We start from the raw sequence: 25,000 nt of genomic DNA on the forward strand, positions 1-25,000 counted from the left end.
TTTGCTCACCAAAACTATTTGGGTCTTAAAGAGACTGGAACTAAATATTTATAGTTTTTAGGACCAATACCCCAAACCGGACATATTTGCTGACTTTTGCCAAAAGGAGTTTAAATGAGATTAGAAAACGAATTTGATATCCAATTTTGAGGCCAATGGCAATATGGGGTTCATATAAATGATATATAGATATATGAGAATAGAGCACGTTGCTGATATATTTTCCGGGCTTAGTGTTTGGGGGACCACCCCAGTCCCCAAAACACTCCTAAATCAGGCAAATTTACCGAACATGTCAATGTGGAGCTTAAATGACAGGTATTGGGGGGTAGAGCAAGAATTGATACCCACTTTCGGGACTAATTTTCTGGGGGTCTACCCCTTTTCCAAAATACCCCACAAACAGCAATTTTTTACTCACCATCGCAATATGGGACTCAAATAAAGGTATTTTGGAAGTAGAATACGAATTTGATATCCAAATGTAGGACCATGTATTTACTATAGCTCCCATATATATGTTCGTCTGATCTTGAGAAATATTGCTATAAAGTTCAAATTTGTTAACCGATTTTCTCGAAATTTGGCAGGAACGATTTTCTTGTGTGTCTCAACATAACCAATGAATTTCATAGAAATCGGTTCAGATTTAGATATAGTTGCCATATATGTATATCGCCCGATTTTCACTTCTAGAGCCAAAAATCACGCTACAGTCTTTAAAAATAAAGATATTGAGCTGAAACTTTGCACAGATTCTTTTTTTTTGTCCATAAGCAGGTTAAGTTCGAAGATGGGCTATATCGGACTATATCTCGATATAGCCCCCAAATAGACCGATCCGCCGATTTAGGGTCATAGGCCCATAAAAGTCACATTTATTATCTGATTTTGCTGAAATTTGGGCAACTCGACATCTTTCTTCAATTTGGCCCAATGAATTTCATAGAAATCGGTTCAGATTTGGATAAAGCTGCCATTTAGACTAATCTCTCGATTTAAGGTCTCGCGGCCATCAAGATATAGCCTAAATTTGGGACAGTGAGTTGTATAAGGCCCTTCGACACCCTTCTTCAATTTGGCTCAGATTGGTCCAGATTTGGATGTAGCTGTCATATAGACCGACCTCTCGATATAAGGTTTTGGGCCCATAAGAGGCACATTTATTGTCCGATTTTGCCAAAATTTGGGACAGTGAGTTAAGTTAAGCCCCTCGACATATTTCTTCAATTCGGTCCAGATCGGTTCCGATTTGCATATAGCTGCCATATAGACCGATCCGCCGATGTAGGGTCTTAGGCCCATAAAAGCCACATTTACTATCCTATTTTGCTGAAATTTGAAACAGTGAGTTGCGTTAGGCTCTTCGACATGTTTCTTCAATTTGTCGCAGATCGGTTCAGGTTTGGATATAGCTGCCGCATATCCGCAATTACTTTTTGGGCAATCCAATATATATATGACAGCTATATCTAAATCTGGGCCGATTTCTATTTATTTCCATTTTATTGCATTATTACTGAAAATGAGACGAACATATATATGGGAGCTATGTCCAGATCTGAACCGATTTTTTCAAATTTCAATAGGCTTCGTCTCTGGGCCGAAAAACATGCCTGTACCAAATTTTAAGACGATCGGATGAAAACTGCGAGCTGTAGTTTGTACACAAGTTAGCATCGACAGACGGACAGACAGACGGACGGACAGACAGACGGACGGACAGACAGACAGACGGATATGGCTAAATCGATTCAGAAATTGATTCTGAGTCGGTCGGTATACTTATCAATGGGTCTAACTCTCATCCTTTTGGGTGTTACAAACTAATTCACTAAGTTATAATACTCTGTACCACAGTAGTGGTGTAGGGTATAAAAATTATATAAACTACGTTTCCGTTTAGACAAACCTATACAATCTGTGAAAAACTTAGGAAAATCGGTTCAGCCGTTTTCGATTCTGCGGAAGAAATAAACAAACCGAGTCCCATATAGTCATGATTGGGGAAATATGACCATTTGGGACGGTTTTGGGGAGTAGGATGACTTCCCATTACTTCGATCTGATTTTGTATGCCAGATTTGTAATCTACACCCGAATACCTATCATTTACCGTATTCTACTCTCTAATACCTTTCATTTGATACCAATATTGTCCCGATCGGTCTACTTTTGATTTAAGGTGGTGTTTTTGGCATAAGGGGGAGGGTCTGCCCCCCTTCCGATATCAAAAAATTGTAAAGGCTATGTTTCCTTCCAGACCTACCTACACAATTGGTGAAAATTTCAAGGTTATCGGTTTAGCCGTTTTTGAGTCTATACGGAACAAACAAACAAACCGACAAACACACACAAAATGTTTTTTATATCCACCTAAAGATAGGGGGTATATTTCTTTAGTCATTCCGTTTGCAAGACATCGAAATATCCATTTCCGATCCTAAAAAGTATATATATATATATCGGATCGTCGTAAAATGCGAATACGAATAACCATGTACGTGTGTCTGTCCTTCCGTCTGTCCGTCCGTCTGTTTAATCACTCTACAGTCTTCAAAAATTGAGACATCGAGCTGAAATTTGGCACAAATACGTCTTTTTGCTGCATTCAGGTAAAGTTTTTGAACGGGCCAAATCGGACCATATTTGGTTATAGCTGCCATATAGACCGATCCGCCAATGAGGGGTCTAAAGTTCTGCCGCTAGAATAACTTTAAATTACCTCTTTCTTTAAAGACAAACTTTCAATGCAAATTTCTCCCAAAGGTATCTTCCTGATATCTTGCCTAAAGAAAAAAACTGCAGACTTTCAATTTGAATTAAATTCTTACATCAAAGTATGTAAAAATACTCCCAGTAGCTATTTATAGAATGCCTGAAAATATATTCAAACACACATGTCCACATGCACGCACACACACATACTTCGCATTACAGCTTACACATCGTTGAACAAGAATTTAAAGAGGAATAAATGAACATTACAGCCAGTCACTATTTATTCGCCTTTACTCTCCCCAATAGAATTTGAATTGAATGGAAATACTTCACATGTGTCTGTGTGGGCATGCCACATATCTTGTAGATATACTTAAAACTTAATTAAATGAACATAACATACAAATTAAAGTTTCCCAGTATCAATAAGTTCAGCTTGGTAAAAGAGATGCGAGGAAATTAAAAACTTTGCAGCTGTGCACAACAGAAGCTCTACGATAATCCCCTGAAGATCAAAAGTTGTGATGAAGTATAATTCCCGTGAAAACCAGGAGAGAGGAATTTGGAAGAAAATACATGAACAAATTTATCAGCAAGGTAAAGAATATTTTCTTTATTCATGTGCTCATTGCCATTGGTAGATGCGTCTTCCTTACGTTGCACAATGGGATAGAGGCGGAAAAAAAATTGTAAAAATTATGCCATTTACGGATAGAGATAGGTTAGGTTAGGCTAGAGTGGCAGTCCTTTACAGACTCACTTAGACAATTTTAGGTCCATTGTGATACCACAGTAGCGACAGACCAAGGCTTACGGCGGGAATCGAACCCACGACCCCTCAGTGGTAATCCAAGCGCGCTACCAACTCGGCTACCGGGGCCCTCTGTGGATAGAGATAACTGTTTGAAATTTCAAATAGTTAGAGCTGAGATGTTATCGAGTTCATTTTCAAGGTCTTAGGTGGTCCGGATGCATCTTGGTAGGCCCCTGAAGTTGGTCACCCCGGCAAAAGTTGGAAACCCCGAGGAATTGTTCGGACGGTCAAATCTTCATCTGTGGTCCAATTTTCAAAATTCTGAATTTTTTGCTGGATAGTGCTCAAAAATCTCTAATACCCAGCTTGAGGTATCTATATCTCCACTGGTTTCAGGGATATTCGACTTTTTATTTTTATACCCTCCACCATAGGATGGGGGTATACTAATTTCGTCCATAACGTGATATAGCTGCCATATATACCGATTTAGGGTCTTAACTTCTTGAGCCACTAGAGGACGCAATTATTATCCGATTTGGCTGAAATTTTGCATGACGTATTTCGCCACAACTTCCAACAACTGTGCCAAGTATGGCTCAAATCAGTCTATAAACTGATATAGCTGCCATATAAACCGATCTGGGATCTTGACTTCTTGAGCCGTTAGAGGGCACAATTCTTATCTAATTTGGCTGAAATTTTGCATGAGGTGTTTTGTTATGACTTTCAACAACTGTGCTAAGAATAGTTCAAATCGGTTCATAAACTGGTATAGCTGCCATATAAACCTATCTGGGGTCTTGACTTCTTGAGCCTCTACAGGGAGCAATTCCTATCCGATTTGGCTGAAATTTTGCATGAGGTGTTTTGTTGTGACTTTCAACAACTGTGCTAAGAATAGTTCAAATCGTTGCATAACCTGATATAGCTGCCATATAAACCGATCTGGGGTCTTGACTTTTTTAGCCACTAGAGGGCGCATGTCCGTCCGTCCGTCTGTGAGTCCATGTATCCTTGTAATCAAAGTGCAGGTCGTATTTTTAAACCAATCATCACGAAATTTTGCACTTATCGCTTTATTGGCCCAAGGAGGAACGCTATTGATTTTTGTAAAAATCGGTTTAGATTTAGATATAGCTTCCATATATATGTATCGCCCGATTTGCATTTAAATTGCCGTAGTAGCTCCAATTTTCAACTGATCTGATTAAAATTTGGCACGGAATAGTTTTTTACTGATTTAAACATATTTGTAAGATTTAATCAAAATCGGTTCAGATTTGGATATAGCTCCCATATATATGTATCTCCCGATTTGCACTTAAATGGCCGTAGTAGCTAAAATTTTCAACCGATCTGCACAAAACTTAGCACCGACTATTTTGTTACTGATTTTAACATATTTGCAAAATTTCATCAAAATCGGTTCAGATTTAGATATAGCTCCCATGTATATGTATCGCCCGATTTGAATTTAAATGGCCGCAGAAGCTACAATTTTCAACCGATCTGCACAAAATTTGGCACAGATTGTTTTGGTACTGATATTAACATATTTGCAATATTTCATCAAAATCGGTTCAGATTTAGATATAGCTCCCATATATATGTATCGCCCGATTTGCACTTAAATGGCCATAGTAGCTACAATTTTCAAACGATCTGCACAAAATTTGACACGGATTGTTCTCTTGCTAATTTTAACATATCAGCAAAATTTCATCAAAATCGGTTCAGGTTAAGATATTGCTCCCATATATATGTATCGCCCGATGTGCCATATACCAAAAGTATGTCGAAGGGCTTAACTTAGCTCACTGTCCCAAATTTCGGCGAAATCGGACAATAAATATGCTTTTTATGGGCCACAAAACCTTAAATCGAGAGATCGGCCTATATGGCAGCTATATCCAGATCGGGACCGATCTGTGCCATATTGCAGAAGTATATTGAGGGGCTTAACTTAACTCACTGTCCTAAATTTCGGCGAAATCGGACAATAAATGCGCGTTTTATGGGCGCAAGACCTTAAATCGAAAGATCTGTCTATATGGCACTAAGCCAAAATGAAGAAGAATGTCGAGGAGCTTAACTTAGCTCGCTGTCCCAAATTTCGGCGAAATCGGACAATAAATATGCTTTTTTTGGGCCACAAAACCTTAAATCGAGAGATCGGTCTATATGGCAGCTATATCCAGATCGGGACCGATCTGTGCCATATTGCAGAAGTATATCGAGGGGCTTAACTTAACTCACTGTCCTTAATTTCGGCGAAATCGGACAATAAATGCGCCTTTTATGGGCCCAAAACCTTAAACCGAGAGATCTGTCTATATGGCACCCATATCCAAATCTGAACCGATCTAGGCCGAATTGAAGAAGGGTGTCGAGGGGCTTAACTTAACTCACTGTCCCAAATTTCGGCGACATCGGATAATAAATGCGCCTTTTGTGGGCCTAAAACCCTAAATCGAGAGATCGGTCTATATGGCAGCTATATTCAAATCTGGACAGATCTGGGCCAAATTGAAGAAGGGTGTCGAGGGGCTTAACTTAACTCACTGTCCCAAATTTCGGCGACATCGGACAACAAATGCGCGTTTTATGGGCGCAAGACCTTAAATCGAGAGATCGGTCTATATGGGAGCTATATCCAAATCTTGACCTATCTGGACCAAATTGAAGAAAGATGTCGAGAAGCCTAACACAACATTTGAACATCATATTCGTATTCTACTCTAAAATACCTTCTATTTGAGCCCCATAAAAGGTCCTGTTTGGGGGTGTTTTTAGGGAGGGCGGCCCCCGGGAGTTGGGGTGGTTCCCCAAACACTTGGTCCGACAAATGAATCTCAGATAGGTTTTCTAATCTTAAATACCTTTCATTTAAGTCCCATATTGTCGTGATTGGTGTATATATATATTTGGTAGGTTTTGAGGTGCCCCCCCTAGATACCAAATCCGAAATTGGGATACCAAATTTTAGTTTTTGGTTTACTGTAAGAGAGCACCCAAAATGTCGCTTAAATCGCACCACCCATATCCGAGATCTGGCGTTTCTGAAAATTAGGGTAAGGGGGAGGGTCCGCTCCCGCTTCAGATATCAACAAATTTAGTACCCTATTTTCACTACGGTATCATTATGCACCATTAGTGAAAATTTTAAGAAAATCGGTACAGCCGTTTCTCATTATAGACTCAGAAAACTCAGAACACACAAAAAAACAAGCACAAATTGATTCAATTCTTATCCGATTGAAATGAAATGTTGCACGGCGTGTTTTGTTATGATTTCCAACATCTGTGCCAAGTATGGATCAAATCGGTCCATAACCTGATATAGCTGCCATATAAACCGATCTGGGGTCTTGACTTCTTCAGCCTCTAGAGGGCGCAATTCTCATCCGATTGGAATGAAATTTTGCACGACGCGTTTTGTTATGATATCCAACAACTGTGTCAAATATGGTTCAAATCGGTCCATAACATGATATAGCTGTCATATAAACCGATCTGGGGTCTTGACTTCTTGAGCCTCTAGAGGGCGCAATTATTATCCGATTGGAATGAAATTTTGCACGACATGTTTTTTTATGATATCCAACAAGTGTGCCAAGTATGGTTCAAATCGGTCTATAACCTGATATAGCTGCCATATAAACCGATCTGGGGTCTTGACTTCTTGAGCCTCTAGAGGGCGCAATTCTAGTCCGATTTGGTAGAAATTTTGCACGACGTGTTTTATTATGATATCCAAGAGCTGTTTTAAGTATGGTTGAAATCGGTCCATAACCTGATATAGCTGCCATATAAACCGATCTGGGATCTTGACTTTTTGAGCATCTAGAGGGCGCAATTCTCATCTGATTTGACTGAAATTTTGCACGTAGTGTTTTGTTATCACTCCCAAAAACTGCGCTTAATATGGTCCATGTTTTGATATAGCTGCCATATAACCCGATCTTGGGTCTTGACTTCTTGAGCCTCTAGAGGGCGCAATTCTTATCCGAATGAACTGAAATATTTCACAATGACTTCTACAATGTTCAGCATTCATTTATGGTCCAAATCGGACTAAAACTTGATATAGCACAATAGCATAAGAGGTCTTATTCAAGATTCTTTGTATGCCTAAAAAGAGATACTGCCCATAGAACTCGACAAAAGCGATCCATGGTGGAGGGTATTAAGATTCGGCCCGGCCGAACTTATTTTTTTATTTTTTTTCAGAAAAATAATTGATATCCTTAAGCTGCATCATATAGTCTCTTAAGCTAAATTTGTTTGTGACACTCTATGCACATTTTGCTTATGTCTCTCTGCATAACGAATTGAATATTTTTTAATTGATGTTGGCAATTGTTGGCAATTTCGTACAATTATCAATTGAAAGATGTATTCAAGTTTAAGCTGAACTCACTTCCAATTTTATGACCAAAGAATGTTAGCAATTTCCATGTGAATGCATTTTAAGCAATTTTTAACTCTTTTTTATGATTTAATTGCTTTGTAAGATGCTTTGGTGTATGTGTGTGTGTGTGTGTATGTGTTTTCTGAATACTACTTGATAACTGTGTTTCAATTAAAAAAGTTTTTCAAAGCTGTTTGATGTGTGTGTTTTTTTTTTTGGTTGCATTACATTGTAACCATTTTATTGATTCCGTTTTGGGGATGTTTGGGGGGTGGGGGGGAGGGGTCATGCGTTTGTGTATCGTATTTTCAGAAAAACTAATTTGTGCTTATTCCCGCATTTGGTTTGACTGCAATGCAAAGTAATAACCGGTTTTTAATATTTGGTCTCATAGAAAGTTTATTAAAATTGTAGTCGAGCATGGCGCTATGGCGTAACCATTGGTCCGTTTTGTTTTTTTTTTCCTTTGACTTTGGTTTGCCACCCACAGCGTTGGCCCTCGAAGCGAAGAGTTGTCATAGTCATAATCAATGATAGTGCCACTCAAAACCGCAAAACCCCTTTCCAATAAAATGAACTCGAGTGTGTGGTAGTTGCGGTGGTGGTGATGGTGATGGTGATGCCGCCATCACTTGTATGTCGTCTGGCCATGTCCATTATGAGGTCTTGTTAGTGTTGAGATTTCATTTGCATTTCGCTGTTGTCGTTGTTCTTGTTGGGTGGGTGTGTGTGTGTGAGTGTGTGTGGGCGCCACTGTCTCTTTGAGAAGCTAATACAAAAATGAGAAAAATGCAACAACAAGAACAACAAAGGCACCAGCGACAAATGACACGGTGACATGGTGCATAGCTGTTAGATCAAAGGACAAACCTTTTGACCAATCTCTCTCGCGTTTAGAGTGTATGCTTGACGGCAGGATGCTGGCATGGTTGTTGCCTTGCCTCAACACCATCAAACAAATGATGCTAGCTAGCACTTGGCCGGAAACCCACACAGACATACCTATGTGGAGGGGTACCGCACGGAAGGACAGCCAGCAACGGATGGACTTGGGGACATATTGCAGCTGCAACAAAGACACATATTGCAACAATAAGAGGGTATGACATCTTTTTGACATGCTGGCCGCTAAAGTTAGCCAGCCAAGACAATGCCAGGCTACAGCAGCCCTCAAAGGAAGTGTGGACAAACGCTGGTCTGGACAGTTTTTCTTTTCTCATTTCGCCCAGCTCATAGACTTTTGGCACAAAGTCATTGCTCTTAGAACGGAAAGTTAACCTGTTGAGTGTTTTGTTTTTTTTTTTTTTTTCGTTGTGACATGAAAAATGTAATCTAGCAGCTTTCATCTCATCATCAGAGTTATTGTGTCCAGCTGCTTCTTGTACAAAAGCTAAGGTGTGTGTTTCATTGGCCAAGGATATTAATTTGTTGATTGTTCCTGGTGGGGGTGGAATGGAGGTAGTTTTTTTTTTTTGTACTTACGTAATTCTCTATCAAATCGTTTCGATGTGGCACAAAGTAATTGTGATCCTCCATGTCACGTCGCTTCTTCACACGTACAAAGTGTTCCATGGGATTGAGATTGCGTCGGGCGCAGGCACTGGCCAAGAATTCCTCCACAGACATTGCATCACGTAGATAAACGGTCGAATATGCATTGTCCGGCATGGCAACTTTGAATGTCTTTTCCGGCTCATCGCGGGAGTTTAGCTGCAAGAGATGGCAATGGCAAAAGAGAAAAAAAAAAACGAATACAAATTAACCTCATGCAACATCATAAATACAAAACGTTTCACAGTATTGCATTTGAGTCGGTGTCCAGTCATTAACAATGAATGACAAAGAGGACAGAGCATAAAGAAGATGACCTGACTAGTAGGCAACATTAGACTGTCCCAGGCTAAAAATGGCATTTATTTTTTGTAGCCATATAGAGAAATATCTACCCTCCCAATAAGCGAAATATAAGATATTAAGGCGATTGGTTAACTACAACCCGTGCCGACATGAAGTGCTAAGTTGGATGTGGTTCTTTTTTTTGGTTCTAGAATGAAGTTGAGTGAATATGGAAGCTATTGTGTTGCCCAAAAAGTAATTGCGGATTTTTCACACCTTGTGACTCTGTAATTGCATTCTTTCTTCTGTCAGTTATCAGCTGTTACTTTTAGCTTGCTTTAGAAAAAAAGTGTAAAAAAGTATATTTGATTAAAGTTCATTCTAAGTTTTATTAAAAATGCATTTACTTTCTTTTAAAAAAATCCGCAATTACTTTTTGGGCAACCCAATAGAACTTGAGCCGAACCGATTTTCGACAAAATTTAAAGCGTTTGTCTATGGGCTATAAAAGTGATATGTGGAATTTTTTTTCATGTTTGCAATCTCGACGTTGATTGCAAAAAAATGGCCTAACCGATTCAGCAACAATTTCTAAGTCGAACGTATGCAGTGCAACAGCCTTGGTAGTGATACAAAATACAATTCTTGTTTTAACCATAAATGACATATAAATGTGTATTTTCTTTACGAATTTCCTGCTAGAATCTAAAAATCTCAACTGGATCTATTAAAAAGTACCACATGTAACTTTGGACTGTCCCAAATTTGAGCAAAATCGGGCAATAAGTGCGCCTTAAATCGAGAGATCGGTCTATATGGCAGCTATATCCAAATCTGGACCGATCTGGGCTAAATTGAAGAATGATGTGGAAGGGCCTAACACAACTCACTGTCCCAAGTTTCGGCGACATCGGACAATAAATGCGCCTTTTATGGACCCAAAACCTTAAATAGAAAGATCGTTCTACATGGCAGCTATATCCAAATCTGAACGGATCTGTGCCAAATTGAAGAGGGATGTCGAATGGCCTAACACAGCTCACTGTCCCAAATTTTGGCAAAATCAGACAATAAATGCGCCTTCTCTGGGCGCAGGATGTTAAATCGAGAGATTGGTCTATATGGCAGCTATATCCAAATCTGGACCGATCAGGGCCAAATTGGATGTTGAAGGGCCTAACATAATTCACTGTTCTAAATTTCAGCAAAATCGGCTAATAAATGTGGTTTTTATGGGCCTAAGACTCTTAATAGGCGGATCGATCTATATGGCAGCTATATCCAAATCTGAACAGATCTGGGCCAAATTGACAAAGGATGTCGAAGGGCCTAACACAACTAACTGTCCCAAATTTCAGCAAAATCAGATAATAAATGCGCCTTTTATGAGCGCAGGATCTTAAATCGAGAGATCGGTCTATATGGCAGCTATATCCAAATCTGGACCGATCTAGGCCAAATTGAAGAAGGATGTCGAAGGGCCTAACACAACTCACTGTTCTAAATTTCAGCAAAATCGGCTAATAAATGTGGTTTTTATGGGCCTAAGACTCTTAATAGGCGGATCGATCTATATGGCAGCTATATCCAAATCTGGACCGATCTGGGCTAAATTGAAGAAGGATGTGGAAGGGCTTAACACAACTCAATGTCCCAAGTTTCGGCAACATCGGACAATAAATGCGCCTTTTATGGGCCCAAAACCTTAAATAGAAAGATCGGTCTACATGGCAGCTATATTCAAATCTGAACGGATCTGTGCCAAATTGAAGAGGGATATCGAATGGCCTAACACAGCTCACTGTCCCAATTTTTGGCAAAATCAGACAATAAATGCGCCTTCTCTGGGCGCAGGATGTTAAATCGAGAGATTGGTCTATATGGCAGCTATTTCCAAATCTGGACCGATCTGGGCTAAATTGAAGAAGGATGTCGAAGGGCCTAACACAACTCAGTGCCTCAAATTTCAGCAAAATCGGCTAATAAATGTGGCTTTTATAGGCCTAAGACCCTAAAACGGCGGATCGGTCTATATGACAGCTATATCCAAATCTGGACCGATCTATGCCATATTGCAGAAGTATGTCGAGGGGCTTAACTTAACCTACTGTCTCAAATTTCGGCGACATCGGACAATAAATGCGCCTTTTATAGGCCCAAAGCCTTAAATCGAGAGATCGGTCTATATGGCAGCTATATGCAAATCTAGACCGATCAGGGCCAAATTGAAGAAGGATGTCGAAGGGCCTAACACAACTCACTGTTCTAAATTTCGCCATTGTCGGACACGAGCAGCAGGGTAAAATGTGCCATTCATATCCTCAGCACACTATCTGTATGCGTTCTTCTAGCCAGATTGCTTCCGGTTTTTTCTGATGGTCTCGCCAGGATTCGAACCCAGGCGTTCAGCGTCATAGGCGGACATGTTAACCTCCAGACTGCTAAAATCCAGACATTCCAGATGCAGATCCGCAAATTATAGTCCTTTTTTCGTTTGCGTGGGTCGTCACCGTTAGGGGTGTACTTCTATTCTTTTGTGTCTGAAATTAATCCTTATAATTTTCCGGGGGCGGGTTACTAGCCTAGCGGCCCAACCGCATGGGTTTTATGTTATCGCACATGTATCCGTCAATGCCACGAGCCGCTTGCTCCAAGATCCGAAACGCCCTGGTTCCTTACTAGTTTTCTGATGTTCTCGCCAGGATTCGAACCCTGGCATTCAGCGTCAAAGGCGGACATGCTATCCTCTGCGCTACGTTGGTTGAGGATATAAAATAAAAATGTTTGGTTTTTTGGGACACTCTAGTCAACATGATTGGCTCAAGACAAGGTGATAGTAGTTGTGCTGGTGGTGGTCATCACCATTAAAGGCGATTTTATTAGCAAACAAAGAATGTCAGCGCATTTTGTACAATGAAAGGAAGGAAGTAAGTGGCAAACGACATTATTCCACATTGTTTTCTACACTAATTGCAGTTTAAAGATGAGCAGAAGTTTCGAGTTCGAGAAATTGAAGTGTGACTTACAACATAGCACTCACTAGAGGGCTTTGCAAACTTACGCATATCGAATACCCAGTGTCACAGTGGTTATGTTGAGTATACTGTCATTTGCTACGAACCCTTTCACTACACAATTGAAGCGGATGACTATTAAAGCTAGTCCAATCATGCTACAACTTCTAAAATACTTCCCACCCTTCAAAGGGACTAATGTTTGGAATATTTTAAATTTAAGTCAATATTTGTATCCCCTGTTGTAACTTTAATTGCTGGCTAGATTTTTTAATTCCTTACTCTCTTCGCCTATTAATTAAATGAACTAATTTGTTGCATTATTCGCAGATTTTTCTATTCATTCAATTATTGCATGTGTATTTGCTAGGCGATGCACAAAATTTAAATCCCAATATTCACACATTCATGAATAGTAAAATATGGCCTCGGTAAATGTGAACGAACGCACACATACACACACATGTGTGTGTGTGTGTTCACATTTACCTCGTTCATATTTTAGTTTTGTAACAACTTCCACTTAGATACAAATATGAATTTTAATAAATAAATTTAATCTATAAATGAACGAAGCCACTCAGCACAGAGAATGTGTGAGCAAAGTTTTAAATTTTCCAAAGATTGCATTGTTGTTATATGAAATGTTGTATAACTTAATTGGCTGCATCTTCTTATATATAACAAGTGAAAAGGCGTTAAGTTCGGCCAGGGCGAACCTTGGATACCCACCACCTGGTGCCTTCTTTGGGGCCATGACTTTAAATCGAGATATCGGTCTATATGGCAGCTATGTGCAAATCTTGATCGATCTAGGCCAAATTGCAGAAATATGTGGAGGGGCTTAACTTAACCCTCTGTCTCAAATTTCAGCGACATCGGACAATAAATGCGCCTTTTATTGGCCCAAAACCATAAATCGAAGGATCGGTCTATATGGCAGCTATATCCAAATCTTAACCGATCTGAGTGAAATTGAAAAAGGATGTCGAAGGGCCTACCACAACTCACTGTCCCAAATTTCAGCAAAATCGGAAAATAAATGTGGCTTTTATTGGCATAAGACCCTAAATCGGAGGACCGGTGTATATGGCAGCTATATCCAAATCTCGACCGATCTGAGCCAAATTAATGAAGGATGTCGAAGGGCCTAGCACAACACCCCAAATTTCAGCAAAATCGGACAATAAATGCGCCTTTTATGGGCGCATGACCTTAAATCGAGAGATCGGTCTATATGGCAGCTATATTGAAATCTGATCCGATCAGGGCCAAAGTGAAGAAAGATGGCGAAGGGCCCAAGACAACTCACTGTTCCAAATTTCGGCGAAATCGGACTATAAATGCAGCTTTTATGGGCTCAAAACCTTAAATCGAGAGATCGGTCTATATGGCAGCTATATCGAAATCTGGACCGATCCGGGCCAATTTGAAGATGGATATCGAATAGCCTAACACATTTCACTGTCCCAAAGTACAGCAAAATCGGATAATAAATATGGATTTTATGGGCCTAAGACCCTAAATCGGAGGATCGGTCTATATGGCAGCTATATCCAAATCTGGATCGATCTGAGCCAAATTGAAAAAGGATGTCGAAGGGCTAAGCACAACTCACTGTCCCAAATTTCAGCAAAATCGGATAATAAATGTGGCTTTTATGGGCGTAAGATCTTAAATCGGAGTATCGGTCTATATGGCAGCTATATTGAAATCTGATCCGATCAAGGCCAAAGTGAAGAAAGATGTCGAAGAGCCCAACACAACTCACTATCCGAAATTTCAGCAAAATCGGATAATAAATGTGGCTTTTATTGGCTTAAGATACTAAATCGGAGGATTAGTCTATACCGCAGCTATTACCAAATCTGGACCGATCTGGGTCAAATTAAAGAGGGATGTCGAAGGGCCTAACACAACTCACTGTCCCAAATTTAAGCAAAATCGGATAATAAATGTGGCTTTTAAAGGGCCTAAGACCCTAAATCGGAGGATCGGTCTATATGACAGCTATATCCAAATCTGGACCGATCCGAGCCAAATTAACGAAGGATATCGAAGGACCTAGCACAACTCACTGTCCCAAATTTCAGCAAAATCGGATAATAAATGTGGCTTTTATGGGCGTAAGATCTTAAATCGGCAGATCGGTCTATATGACAGCTATATTGAAATCTGAACCGATCTGGGCCAAATTGAAGAAAGATGTCGACTGGCCTAACATAACTCACTGAGTAAAATTTCAGCAAAATCGGATAATAAATGTGGCTTTTATGGGCCTAAGACCCTAAATCGGCGGATCGGTCTATATGGGGGCTATATCAAGATATAGTCCGATATAGCCCATCTGCGAACTTAAGCTGCTTATGAACAAAAAAATAATCTGTGCTAAGTTTCAGTTCAATAACTTTTTTTTAAGACTGTAGCGTGATGTTATCAGACAGACGGACGGACATGGCTAGACCCACCTTCCTTCGGTGGTGGGTATAAAAAAAGGAGGCTCCTAATCATTAAGCCCGCTGGGTACTTGGACCCAACATTTTAATACCATATTCTTTTTCTGGTCTCCAATACCTTTGATTTGATACCCTTATTGTACCCATCGGACCACTTTCGGATATGGGTGGCGTTTTTGGGGTAAGGGGGAGGGTCCGCCTCCACCCGATATCTACAAATTATATAGCCTAGCCTCCCAAGGGAGCGTCCGTCCCTCTTCCGTAATCAATAAAGTATAAAGCCTATTCCTACTGTCTGACCATATTCGTAATCTACTCCTGAATACCATGATCATGGTCGTCCAATAAACCTATTTTAAGGGGTTTTGGGGCTGGGCGCCCCCCAGGTATTTTGGCCCAATTTGTATACCCTACACCACCACTGTGGTACTGGGTATTATATATTTGTGTATTTGTTTGCAACGCTAAGAAGGAGAAGAGCTAGACCCATTGATAAGTATACCGATCGACTCAGAATCACTTTCTGATTCGATTTAGCCATGTCCGTCTGTGAGTCCATGTAGTCTAGTAATCAAAGTGCAGATCCTATTTGTTGTCCAATCATCACGAAATTTTGCTCATATCACTTTTATGGCTGAAGGACGAACGCTATTGATTTTAGTAAAAATCGGTTCAGATTTAGATATAGCTGCCATATATATGTATCGCCCGATTTGAATTTAAATGGCCGTAGAAGCTACAATTTTCAACCGATCTGCACAAAATTTGGCACGAATTGTTTTGCTACTGATTTTAACATACTTGCAAAATTTCATCAAAATTGGTTCAGATTTAGATATAGCTCCCATATATATGTATCGCCCGATTTGTACTTAAATTGCCGTAGTAAGGACAATTTTCAACCGATCTGCACAAAATTTGGCACAGACTAGTTTTTTACTGATCTTAACATATTTGTAAGATTTAATCAAAATCGGTTCAGATTTGGATATAGCACCCATATATATGTATCGCCCGATTTGAATTTAAATGGCCGTAGAAGCTACAATTTTCAACCGATCTGCACAAAATTTGGCATGGATTGTTTTGTTACTGATCTTAATATATTTGCTAAATTTCATCAAAATCGGTTCAGATTTAGATATAGCTGCCATATATACGTATCACCCGATTTGCACTTAAATTGTTGTAGTAAGGACAATTTTCAACCGATCTGCTCAAAATTTGGCACGGGTTGTTTTGCTACTGATTTTAACATACTTGCAAAATTTCATCAAAATCGGTTCAGATTTAGATATAGCTCCCATATATATGTATCGCCCGATTTCCACTTAAATTGTCGTAGTAAGGACAATTTTCAACCGATCTGTTCAAAATTTGACATGGATTGTTTCGTTGCTGATCTTAACATATGTGCGAGATTTCATCAAAATCGGTTTAGATTTAGATATAGCTCCCATATATATGTTTCGCTCGATTTGCATTTAAATTGCCGTAGTAAAGACAATTTTCAACCGATCTGCACAAAATTTGGCATGGATTGTTTTGTTACTAATCTTAACATATGTGCAAGATTTCATCAACTTCGGTTTAGATTTAGATGTAGCTCCTATATATATGTATCGCCCGATTTGCACTTAAATTGCCGTAGTAAGGACAATTTTCAATCGATCTGCTCAAAATTTGGCATGGATTGTTTCGTTGCTGATCTTAACATATGTGCGAGATTTCATCAACATCGGTTCAGATTTAGACATAGCTCTCATATACATATATATATTACATATTGCCCGAATTTATAATTGTCGGGTAGATATAGGGTATTATATAGTCCGCTCCGCCCCACTTTTGCCTTTCCTTACTGGTTATTATGAAATTCGTACTCTACTCTTGAGCACCTTTCATTTGAATCCTATATTGTTTCGATAGGTCCACTTTTATTTTTGGTTAGTACTTTTGGGGTAAGGGGGAGGGTCCGCCCCCCACCCCATATCAAACAATTACATAGCCTAAGTGTCCTTCCAGACCAACCGACACAATCTGTGAAAATTTCGAGGTAATCGGTTCAGCCGTTTTTTTTTTGATCAAACAAACCGACAAACAAACACAAATTGATTTTTATATATAAGATTGGCCCCTTAAATACCGATTGCCTTTTGCGACTACTATAGTCTCATAGCAGCCGCAATTAATTCCCGATGTGATTGTTGCAAATGGCAAATTTATGGCGAAGTCCATGTTGGTGGGCACCCAAGATTCAGCCCGGTCAAACTTTGCACTTTTTTACTTGTTTCAGCTTAAATTCGTAAATAATTCCTAAAATACTAATAGTGCAACATACTAAATGCGGTTTTATTATATTTATGTTAGTCTATCGCCATTTATTAAATGAACCAATTTGCTTCATTATTTTCAGATTTTTCAATTCATTCAATTATAGAAAATATTTTAATAACATTTGCTGTTCGATTTACATCTAACTCGCATACATTCACAAATATAGTATATCCAAATGAATGAGAGTGTGTGCAACATTGCAGTCGTTTATGTTTTATATTGGGCACAAATTAGTTTTGTCACAACTTCAATTTGGCTAAAAACGCTTGCAATCGAGTGGTGAGAAAATAACGAATTTAAATGAAAAATCTATGGGGGCGATGTATGATGGTCACAGCCACCCACAGCGATTCGATTAACGGATATCTTAAAAGCGCTTTGTTTTGAGGGATGGTGGTTTCTGCCTCCCACATGGCTTCGCATTCATTTCAATTCATTTGATGCAATGTGAATTTGAGTGTATCCAAATTGATTTTACCCAACCAGCCATCCATCCCGCCATCCTTTCATATAACTGGTGCATCCATACAATGATGGATCAACATTTAGACAAATGTGGTGGAAACACCTTTTAAACGATTATGGCTAAACACCCCTGATGTCCGGCCAAAGCCCCATGGGTTCGATGCAGAGACAAAGGAATAAATTTAACAAAAAAAAAAAAAAAAAAAAACGAGTAACAAAAAACAAACCAGAAACTGTGTCGGTTTTTGGTGCTGCTGAAGCATAAATCAATAGCGACAATAATTGCTTCAGTTGTTAAAATTCACAGTTGTTGTTGCTGGCTCCTGCTGGTGTTTAAGTAAATCACCAGTGCTTTTGGTTTGTTGCAACTGCTGTTGTTTGTTTTTATTTGTTGCAAGTATTACATATTCATTTACAAGTGTCAGTGTCCGCTTGGCCACTGGTTTGTGCCTTTGTTGCCTTTTTTTTCTCTCTCTCCTCTTAATGAACGCTAAAGCGGACAAAGTAGATTGTGTTGGCGAAGAGAGAGGGAGAGAGAGAGTGCGAGTGTATGCATGTTTTTTGTATGTTGAATCCCATTGAAACATGATTTTATTCCATATGGACATGTAAGCTCAAGTGCCTGGTTGTGTGTGCGTGTGCGTGTGTGTGTCTCTTGTAAATGGACATAATTCCATGTGCATACACTCGTACATGCTCCAAATGAAGAGACAAACGACACACAAGGCACACTTATACACGCACACACTTCAACAAACTCGCTTTGCCTCTTTGGCAGGGGGAGATGCCATGCCAAGTGTTTATGAGTAAGTCGGCAATTGAGTGTGCCTCTTTGTGTGTGTGTGAGGGTGTGTGTGTGAACGATCGCTTATGCAGATACATAAATATTCGTTCACTTACATGAGAGCATATTCATGTGTTGCGTGGCTTCTTGTTGTTGTTGTTGCTGCTGTTGCCGTTGTACATACAAATTATGTAAAGCATGCATGCAAACAAGTCCTTTTTGCGGTTTTCCGGACTGGCTTTATTGCAGTCAACAACCCCGAAAAAAAACGCAACAAGAAACGAATCGAGCATTGATTGAATCAGTATTTTATTGCTTTTGTTGTTGTTGTTTGGATGTACGCGTTAAAGAGCCGAGAGTTGCTGTAGTTTTCAATTTTTTTTTTTTATAATTTCACCAGTTGGGTCTTTTGACTGACTGACTGGCTGATTGTTATAATGAAATGGTGCAAACAAAACTTGAAGCTAACAACAATGCTCTTTAAGCTTTGGCACGCCATAGCTAAATGGGTTGGATTGTCTGCCCTTTGAAATGGATGGTGTTTTGGGGGCTAAGCCGCCCCACACATAGGTGGAGGGGTTGGAAAAGAGAGCGGTTGTGGACCTGCAGATTATTTATTATTATTGGGTGCTGTTAATTGTAGAGCTCTTCCAACTGAAGTGCTGCGGAAAACTATTCATCCTGTTGGAAGTTCGATAGGAAATGCAAATGCTGTGATGGCTACATCCGGTCTATATGACGATGTGATGAAGGGTTACACATCCTTTTTCCACAATTAAATATGCAATCGTAAGCAGTTTAGTGTCAAAAAAAAAAAAAAAGGGTACATATGTACCGTATGTACGGAAGCATAGGGCATTTGAAGTGGGAAAAAGCCAAGTAGCAAAGGCAGCCACGATTTGCAAAGAGATGTTGTTTCAACAATTGTTGTATGACATTTGCAAAAGGATCAAAGTTGATAATAAATCATTAATGAGCAGTTTATAAAGGCTTAAATTTGTGAAAAATGTGCCATATAAGGCCACCAAGCGCATGTCCGCCTATGAACGCTGAAAGCCTGAGTTTGAATTCCCCCCCCCCCCCCCCCCCCCAAAATGCTGGCGACATTTGTGAGGTAGTTGCATTGCAAAAACTTCTCCTCAAAGAGGTGTCGCTCTGCGACACGCCGTTCGGACTCGGCTATAAAAAAGGGGATGTCATTGAGCTAAAAATTTGATCGGACAGCAATCATTGATTTGTGAGAAGTTTGCCCCAGTTCCTTAGTGCAATTTTGCATTTGCATGACATATAAGATATAGAGACAAGGATGTTTTAAACTTGTGACATTGCACAGTGGGATGGAATCGACAAAAAAACTAGTAAAAAAAATATGTCATTTGATAACGGATAGAGATAGAAGTGATTAAAGCTGGGGTATTCTCGCGAAAATTGTAAAATTTCAAGGCCTTAGGTGGTCCGGGCGCCTCTTGGCAGGACCCTTAAGATGGGCACCTCGTCATTTCAAAAAATGGTTTGGGCAGCCAAATCTTTATTTTTTGGTCAGATTTCTAGATTAAATGGTGCTCAAAAACCTCTACTCGAATCATACCATATCTCTGCTGTTTTTGGAGATATTCGATTTTAAGTTTTGAATATTTTGAAATTTTCGCCGAGATTGGCTTTGTATTTTGCGATGTATGAAGACATTTGTGGTTTGATTTTCATTTTGAGGTATATTTTGGATTGGTGACAAAATTTATAATGACTTTGCTGTAGTATGCCTTAGTATCCGATAATTCAGTAAAAAACGAGGAAAGCGTTGTACAAAATTTTTGGAGAAAATTCGTCAATAAATACGGTTGCAGTGGCTCTAGGAATGAAAATCGGGCGATATATATATATGAGAGCTATATATAAATCTGACCCGGCCGATATGAGATAACTTTAAGTTCCGACTTGTGTGGTGTCCATCGTTATCAAGGAAAGTTTAGCTAAAAGCTACCGGGCACCTCCACAGGTTGCGGTTGGTGGAAAGCTCCGTTTTTATGGCAGCGGGCAGTCAGCGGTTTTCGAGAGGAGAGTCTCAGTGAGGAGTCAGGTGGCACTGGCTCTTATCTAAATACTGAGTGCCAATGATACTCGAGATGACGAGGCAAGTTATTGGCGCCTTCAAAAAACCAATGGCCAACATCAGCGTCTCTTTCCAGGTTAGAGGCGGCTGGAGGCGAGCGTCGGATCTTGGAGCAAGCGGCTCGCCACAACGAGGGATACATGTGCAATCCCACAAAACCCATGCGGTTGGGGCGCTGGGCCGGTAATCCGCCCCCGGCAAACTATGAGAACTGCTATGAGAAACAAAGGAATAGTAAAAAAGGACCCCCACCCAAGGACCATGATTTGCGGATCTGCACCTGGAATGTCCATACTCTTTATAGAGAAGGTGCAGTATACGCGCTGGCGGATGTATTAGAGAAGTGCAAGGCAGATATTACTGCCTTACAGGAAGTGCGATGGATTGGGAATGGCGTCACTACAACACTCAACGGTGACGAAATATACAATAGCTGCCATAACACGAGGCATGAATTTGGCTGTGGAATTGTGGTTAGTTGGAAACTAAAACCCCTTGTCTCCAGCTTTACTCCGGTGGATGAGAGGCTAGCCACAATCCGCATAAAAGCCAAATTCTTCAACATCAGCCTTATTTGTGCCCATGCCCCGACGACGGAAGACAAAGACGAGCAGACAAAGGAGCGCCTAGAGAGAGCGTATGACCACTGCCCCGCCCATGATATTACAATCGTTCTGGAAGATTTTAATGCGAATATAGGGAAGGAGGACATTTTTGGTCCAACAGTCGGAAAGTTTAGCCTCCACGAGATAACGTCCAGTAATGGGTTGAGGCTGATAGATTTCGCCGCGACAAAAAACATGGTAGTTAGTGGCACCAGATTTCAACATAAAAATATCCACAAAGCCACATGGCTGTCACCCGATCAAAACAGGAGGAGCCAAATTGATCACGTTGTGATAGATGGAAGGCATTCATCCAGCGTGTTAGATGTACGATCGATCCGTGGAGCGAATATAGATTGGGATCATTACCTGCAGCAAAGGTTCGCACCCGTTTGAACATGGCGAGGAAAGTACGATCTGACACTGCATGGAAGCTGGACATTGAAAAGCTGCAAACACAACAAATGGCGAAGGCATACTCCACTGACTGCTTGATGAAAGCACTCCTTGTTCCGATGATATAATGGCGAGATGGCAAACTATTGCCCACTCCATGGAAAATGCCGCGAAATCCATACTTGAGTACCGGAAGCCTCCTCCAAGAAACCCATGGTACGACCAAGAGTGTCGAGATGCTACTGAAGCCAAGAATGCGGCATATAGAACGGCCCTGCAATCAGTAGCAACGCTACCAGATGAATGAGAGGTATCGGGAGAAAAAGAGAGAGGAGAAACGTCTATTCTGCAGAAAGAAAAAGGAAATGGAAAGACGTGAGTGTGAGCGAATTGAGATGTACAGCAGTCAGAATGAAGTCTGGAATCTCTATCAAAGAATTAAACATCAAACCGATGGCTTTGATGCAGGCACATACTCCTGCGAAGGCAAAGAAGGAAATCTGGTAACTGACACAGATAACATGCTGAGGATATGGAAAGAACATTTTACCCAACTGCTAGTGTCCGATGTTGGCGGCGAAGAGGATACCGCTGAACCAAACCCTGATGATGGTACAGAATGTTTACCTCCTAGTCAGAATGAGGTCCAAATAGCTGTGAGCCGACTGAAGAACAACAACGCAGCAGGAGCCGACGCTTTGCGCGCTAATATATTTAAGAGGATACCGCAAAACCAATCCCTGATGATGGTATAGAATGTTTACCTCCTAGTCAGAATGAGGTCCTAGTAGCAGTGACCCGACTAAAGAACAACAAGGCAGCAGGAGGCGATGGTTTGCGCGCTAATATATTTAAGAGGATACCGCAGAACCAATCCCTGATGATGGTACAGAATGTTTACCTCCTAGTCAGAATGAGGTCCAAATAGCTGTGAGCCGACTGAAGAACAACAACGCAGCAGGAGCCGACGGTTTGCGCGCTAATATATTTAAGAGGATACCGCAAAACCAATCCCTGATGATGGTATAGAATGTTTACCTCCTAGTCAGAATGAGGTCCTAGTAGCAGTGACCCGACTAAAGAACAACAAGGCAGCAGGAGGCGACGGTTTGCGCGCTAATATATTTAAGAGGGTACCGCAAAACCAATCCCTGATGATGGTATAGAATGTTTACCTCCTAATCAGAATGAGGTCCTAGTAGCAGTGAGCCGACTAAAGAACAACAAGGCAGCAGGAGCCGACGGGTTACCCGCTGAACTATTTAAGACTGGAGGCGACACTCTGATAAGCATATGCATCAGCTTATCTGCGCAATCTGACTAGAAGAAGGCATACCCGATGATTGGAACCGCAGCATGTCCCGTACACAAGAAAGTAGACAAGACGGAATGTGCCAACTACAGAGTAATAAGTCTCCTTAAAGAAAGATTAAAACCTAAAGTCAATGAGATAATTGGGCTCCTTTCAATACGGCTTTAGACCTGGTAAATCCACCCGAGAAGGACAAATCAAAACCTACCATCTCTTTGTTGACTACAAAGCCGCCTTCGATACTCCTTTACGTTCAAAGGTATTTCAAGCCATGTCTGAGTTTGGTATCCCTGCAAAATTAATATGACTCTGCAGGATGACACTTCCTGATACTCGTTCCTCAGTAAGAAAAGGAAAGAATCTCTCCCAACCATTTAATACCAAACGAGGTTTCAGACAAGGAGTGATTGTGTGATCTCTTTAATATCCTGCTGGAGAAGTTTATGCGAGATGCAGATGTCAATAGATATGGCACACTAATCGCAAGAGAATACATGCTACTCGCCTATGCCGACGACATCGATATCATAGGTCGGTCACCGGAAGTAGTAACTGCTGCGTTTGAAAGAATCAAAAGGGAGTCAGTGAAAATGGGTCTGGCAGTTAATGGAGATAACATGAAATGGATGGTTTCAACTCTCAAAAAGCCTTGCACGACCGAGCAGATAAAGAAAATGGAGAAAGTTGAGAACCACAACTTTGAGACAGTCAGTAACAGATGCTACTTTGGACTAAGTAAGCAGTTTAGAAACACGGAGGTACACGCAAACCGGGACGACCAAAAGCCCGATGAAAAGATCAAATAGTGGGAGACACCTCGAAACTTGGTGTCAGAGATTTTAGAATGAGCGCAGAAGATCGAGGCGCTTGGAACGCTATTCTACGTTCGGCTAGTGGAACAAATATTCTGTCATAGCCAATTAAAGTAAAGTTAGTAAGCCTTTTGAGATCAGGAGGAAAAAATAGAAGGTATGGGTATCAAAAAAAAAACTTTTTGTTTTTTGGGACACTCTAACGCCCATTCATGTCCGCAAACTAACACTAAAACTACCATTAAGAAATATTCTTCTCTTTTCTCGCTTCCATTTAAGGCTGGTCGATAAGCAGGGTCTTAAGATCTGTTCTCCGTGAGATACTAGCAAAGTCTGGAAAATCTCCTAGTTGTCAACTGTTGTTTAAATATATGTGCAAACACACTCAATGACACCTTTACCAAACAGATGAGCAGTTAAAATTTGAAAATTTGTTTTAATACGGTATGTAATGCAGGTTTTGTTTTATGCCTCTGTGTACCCCATGTCAATAGATATTAATACACACCACTATTTAACATATGTGACATTTTTCAAATGCCCAAGTAAATACCTCAAGCGGCATTATTATTGTCTATCTTGTAAATAGCCAATCAGAAAATATTTACATTGCCACTATTGCGTATGATTGATAGTAATTATTGGTTCACCGGTGCGTATGATTGACAGCACTTCTAATTTTATTTGCAAAAGCAATTGCGGCTTTTTCCCTCACAGTGTGGGTGTGAAAACAATTGCAGTTATGGGGAATTTATTTAAATTTTACACTTTCCACACCTCAATTATGCAAATTTTCAGCAATAGCTGAAATAGTGGCCCCAAGGCTAATTTGCCAAAACGAATAGGAAAATCGACAAGTGGTGTGTGCGACGAAGGTAACACACATTCATATATCCACACATTTTTGATAGAGATTTGAATTTGTATACAATAAATCATATAGCAAATGTTATTAAAAATTTGCCAATAATTGAATGAATGGGG

At 40.2% G+C, this 25,000-nt stretch overlaps 1 protein-coding gene across 5 annotated transcripts in view; it reads right to left on the reverse strand.

Annotated features, from left to right (window-relative positions):
* The window catches only part of LOC106089523 (protein still life, isoforms C/SIF type 2), a 257,942-nt gene that overhangs the window by 69,812 nt on the left and 163,130 nt on the right, over positions 1–25,000 (reverse strand). For all 5 annotated transcript variants that reach the window (XM_059364211.1, XM_059364208.1, XM_059364213.1 and 2 more), the window contains one exon: positions 9,372–9,599. In XM_059364211.1, coding sequence (XP_059220194.1) covers positions 9,372–9,599 — 228 coding nt within the window. The remainder of the gene's footprint in view (positions 1–9,371; positions 9,600–25,000) is intronic.

Source organism: Stomoxys calcitrans, chromosome 1 (genome assembly GCF_963082655.1).
Source record: "Stomoxys calcitrans chromosome 1, idStoCalc2.1, whole genome shotgun sequence".
Taxonomy (NCBI): Eukaryota; Metazoa; Arthropoda; class Insecta; order Diptera; family Muscidae; genus Stomoxys; species Stomoxys calcitrans.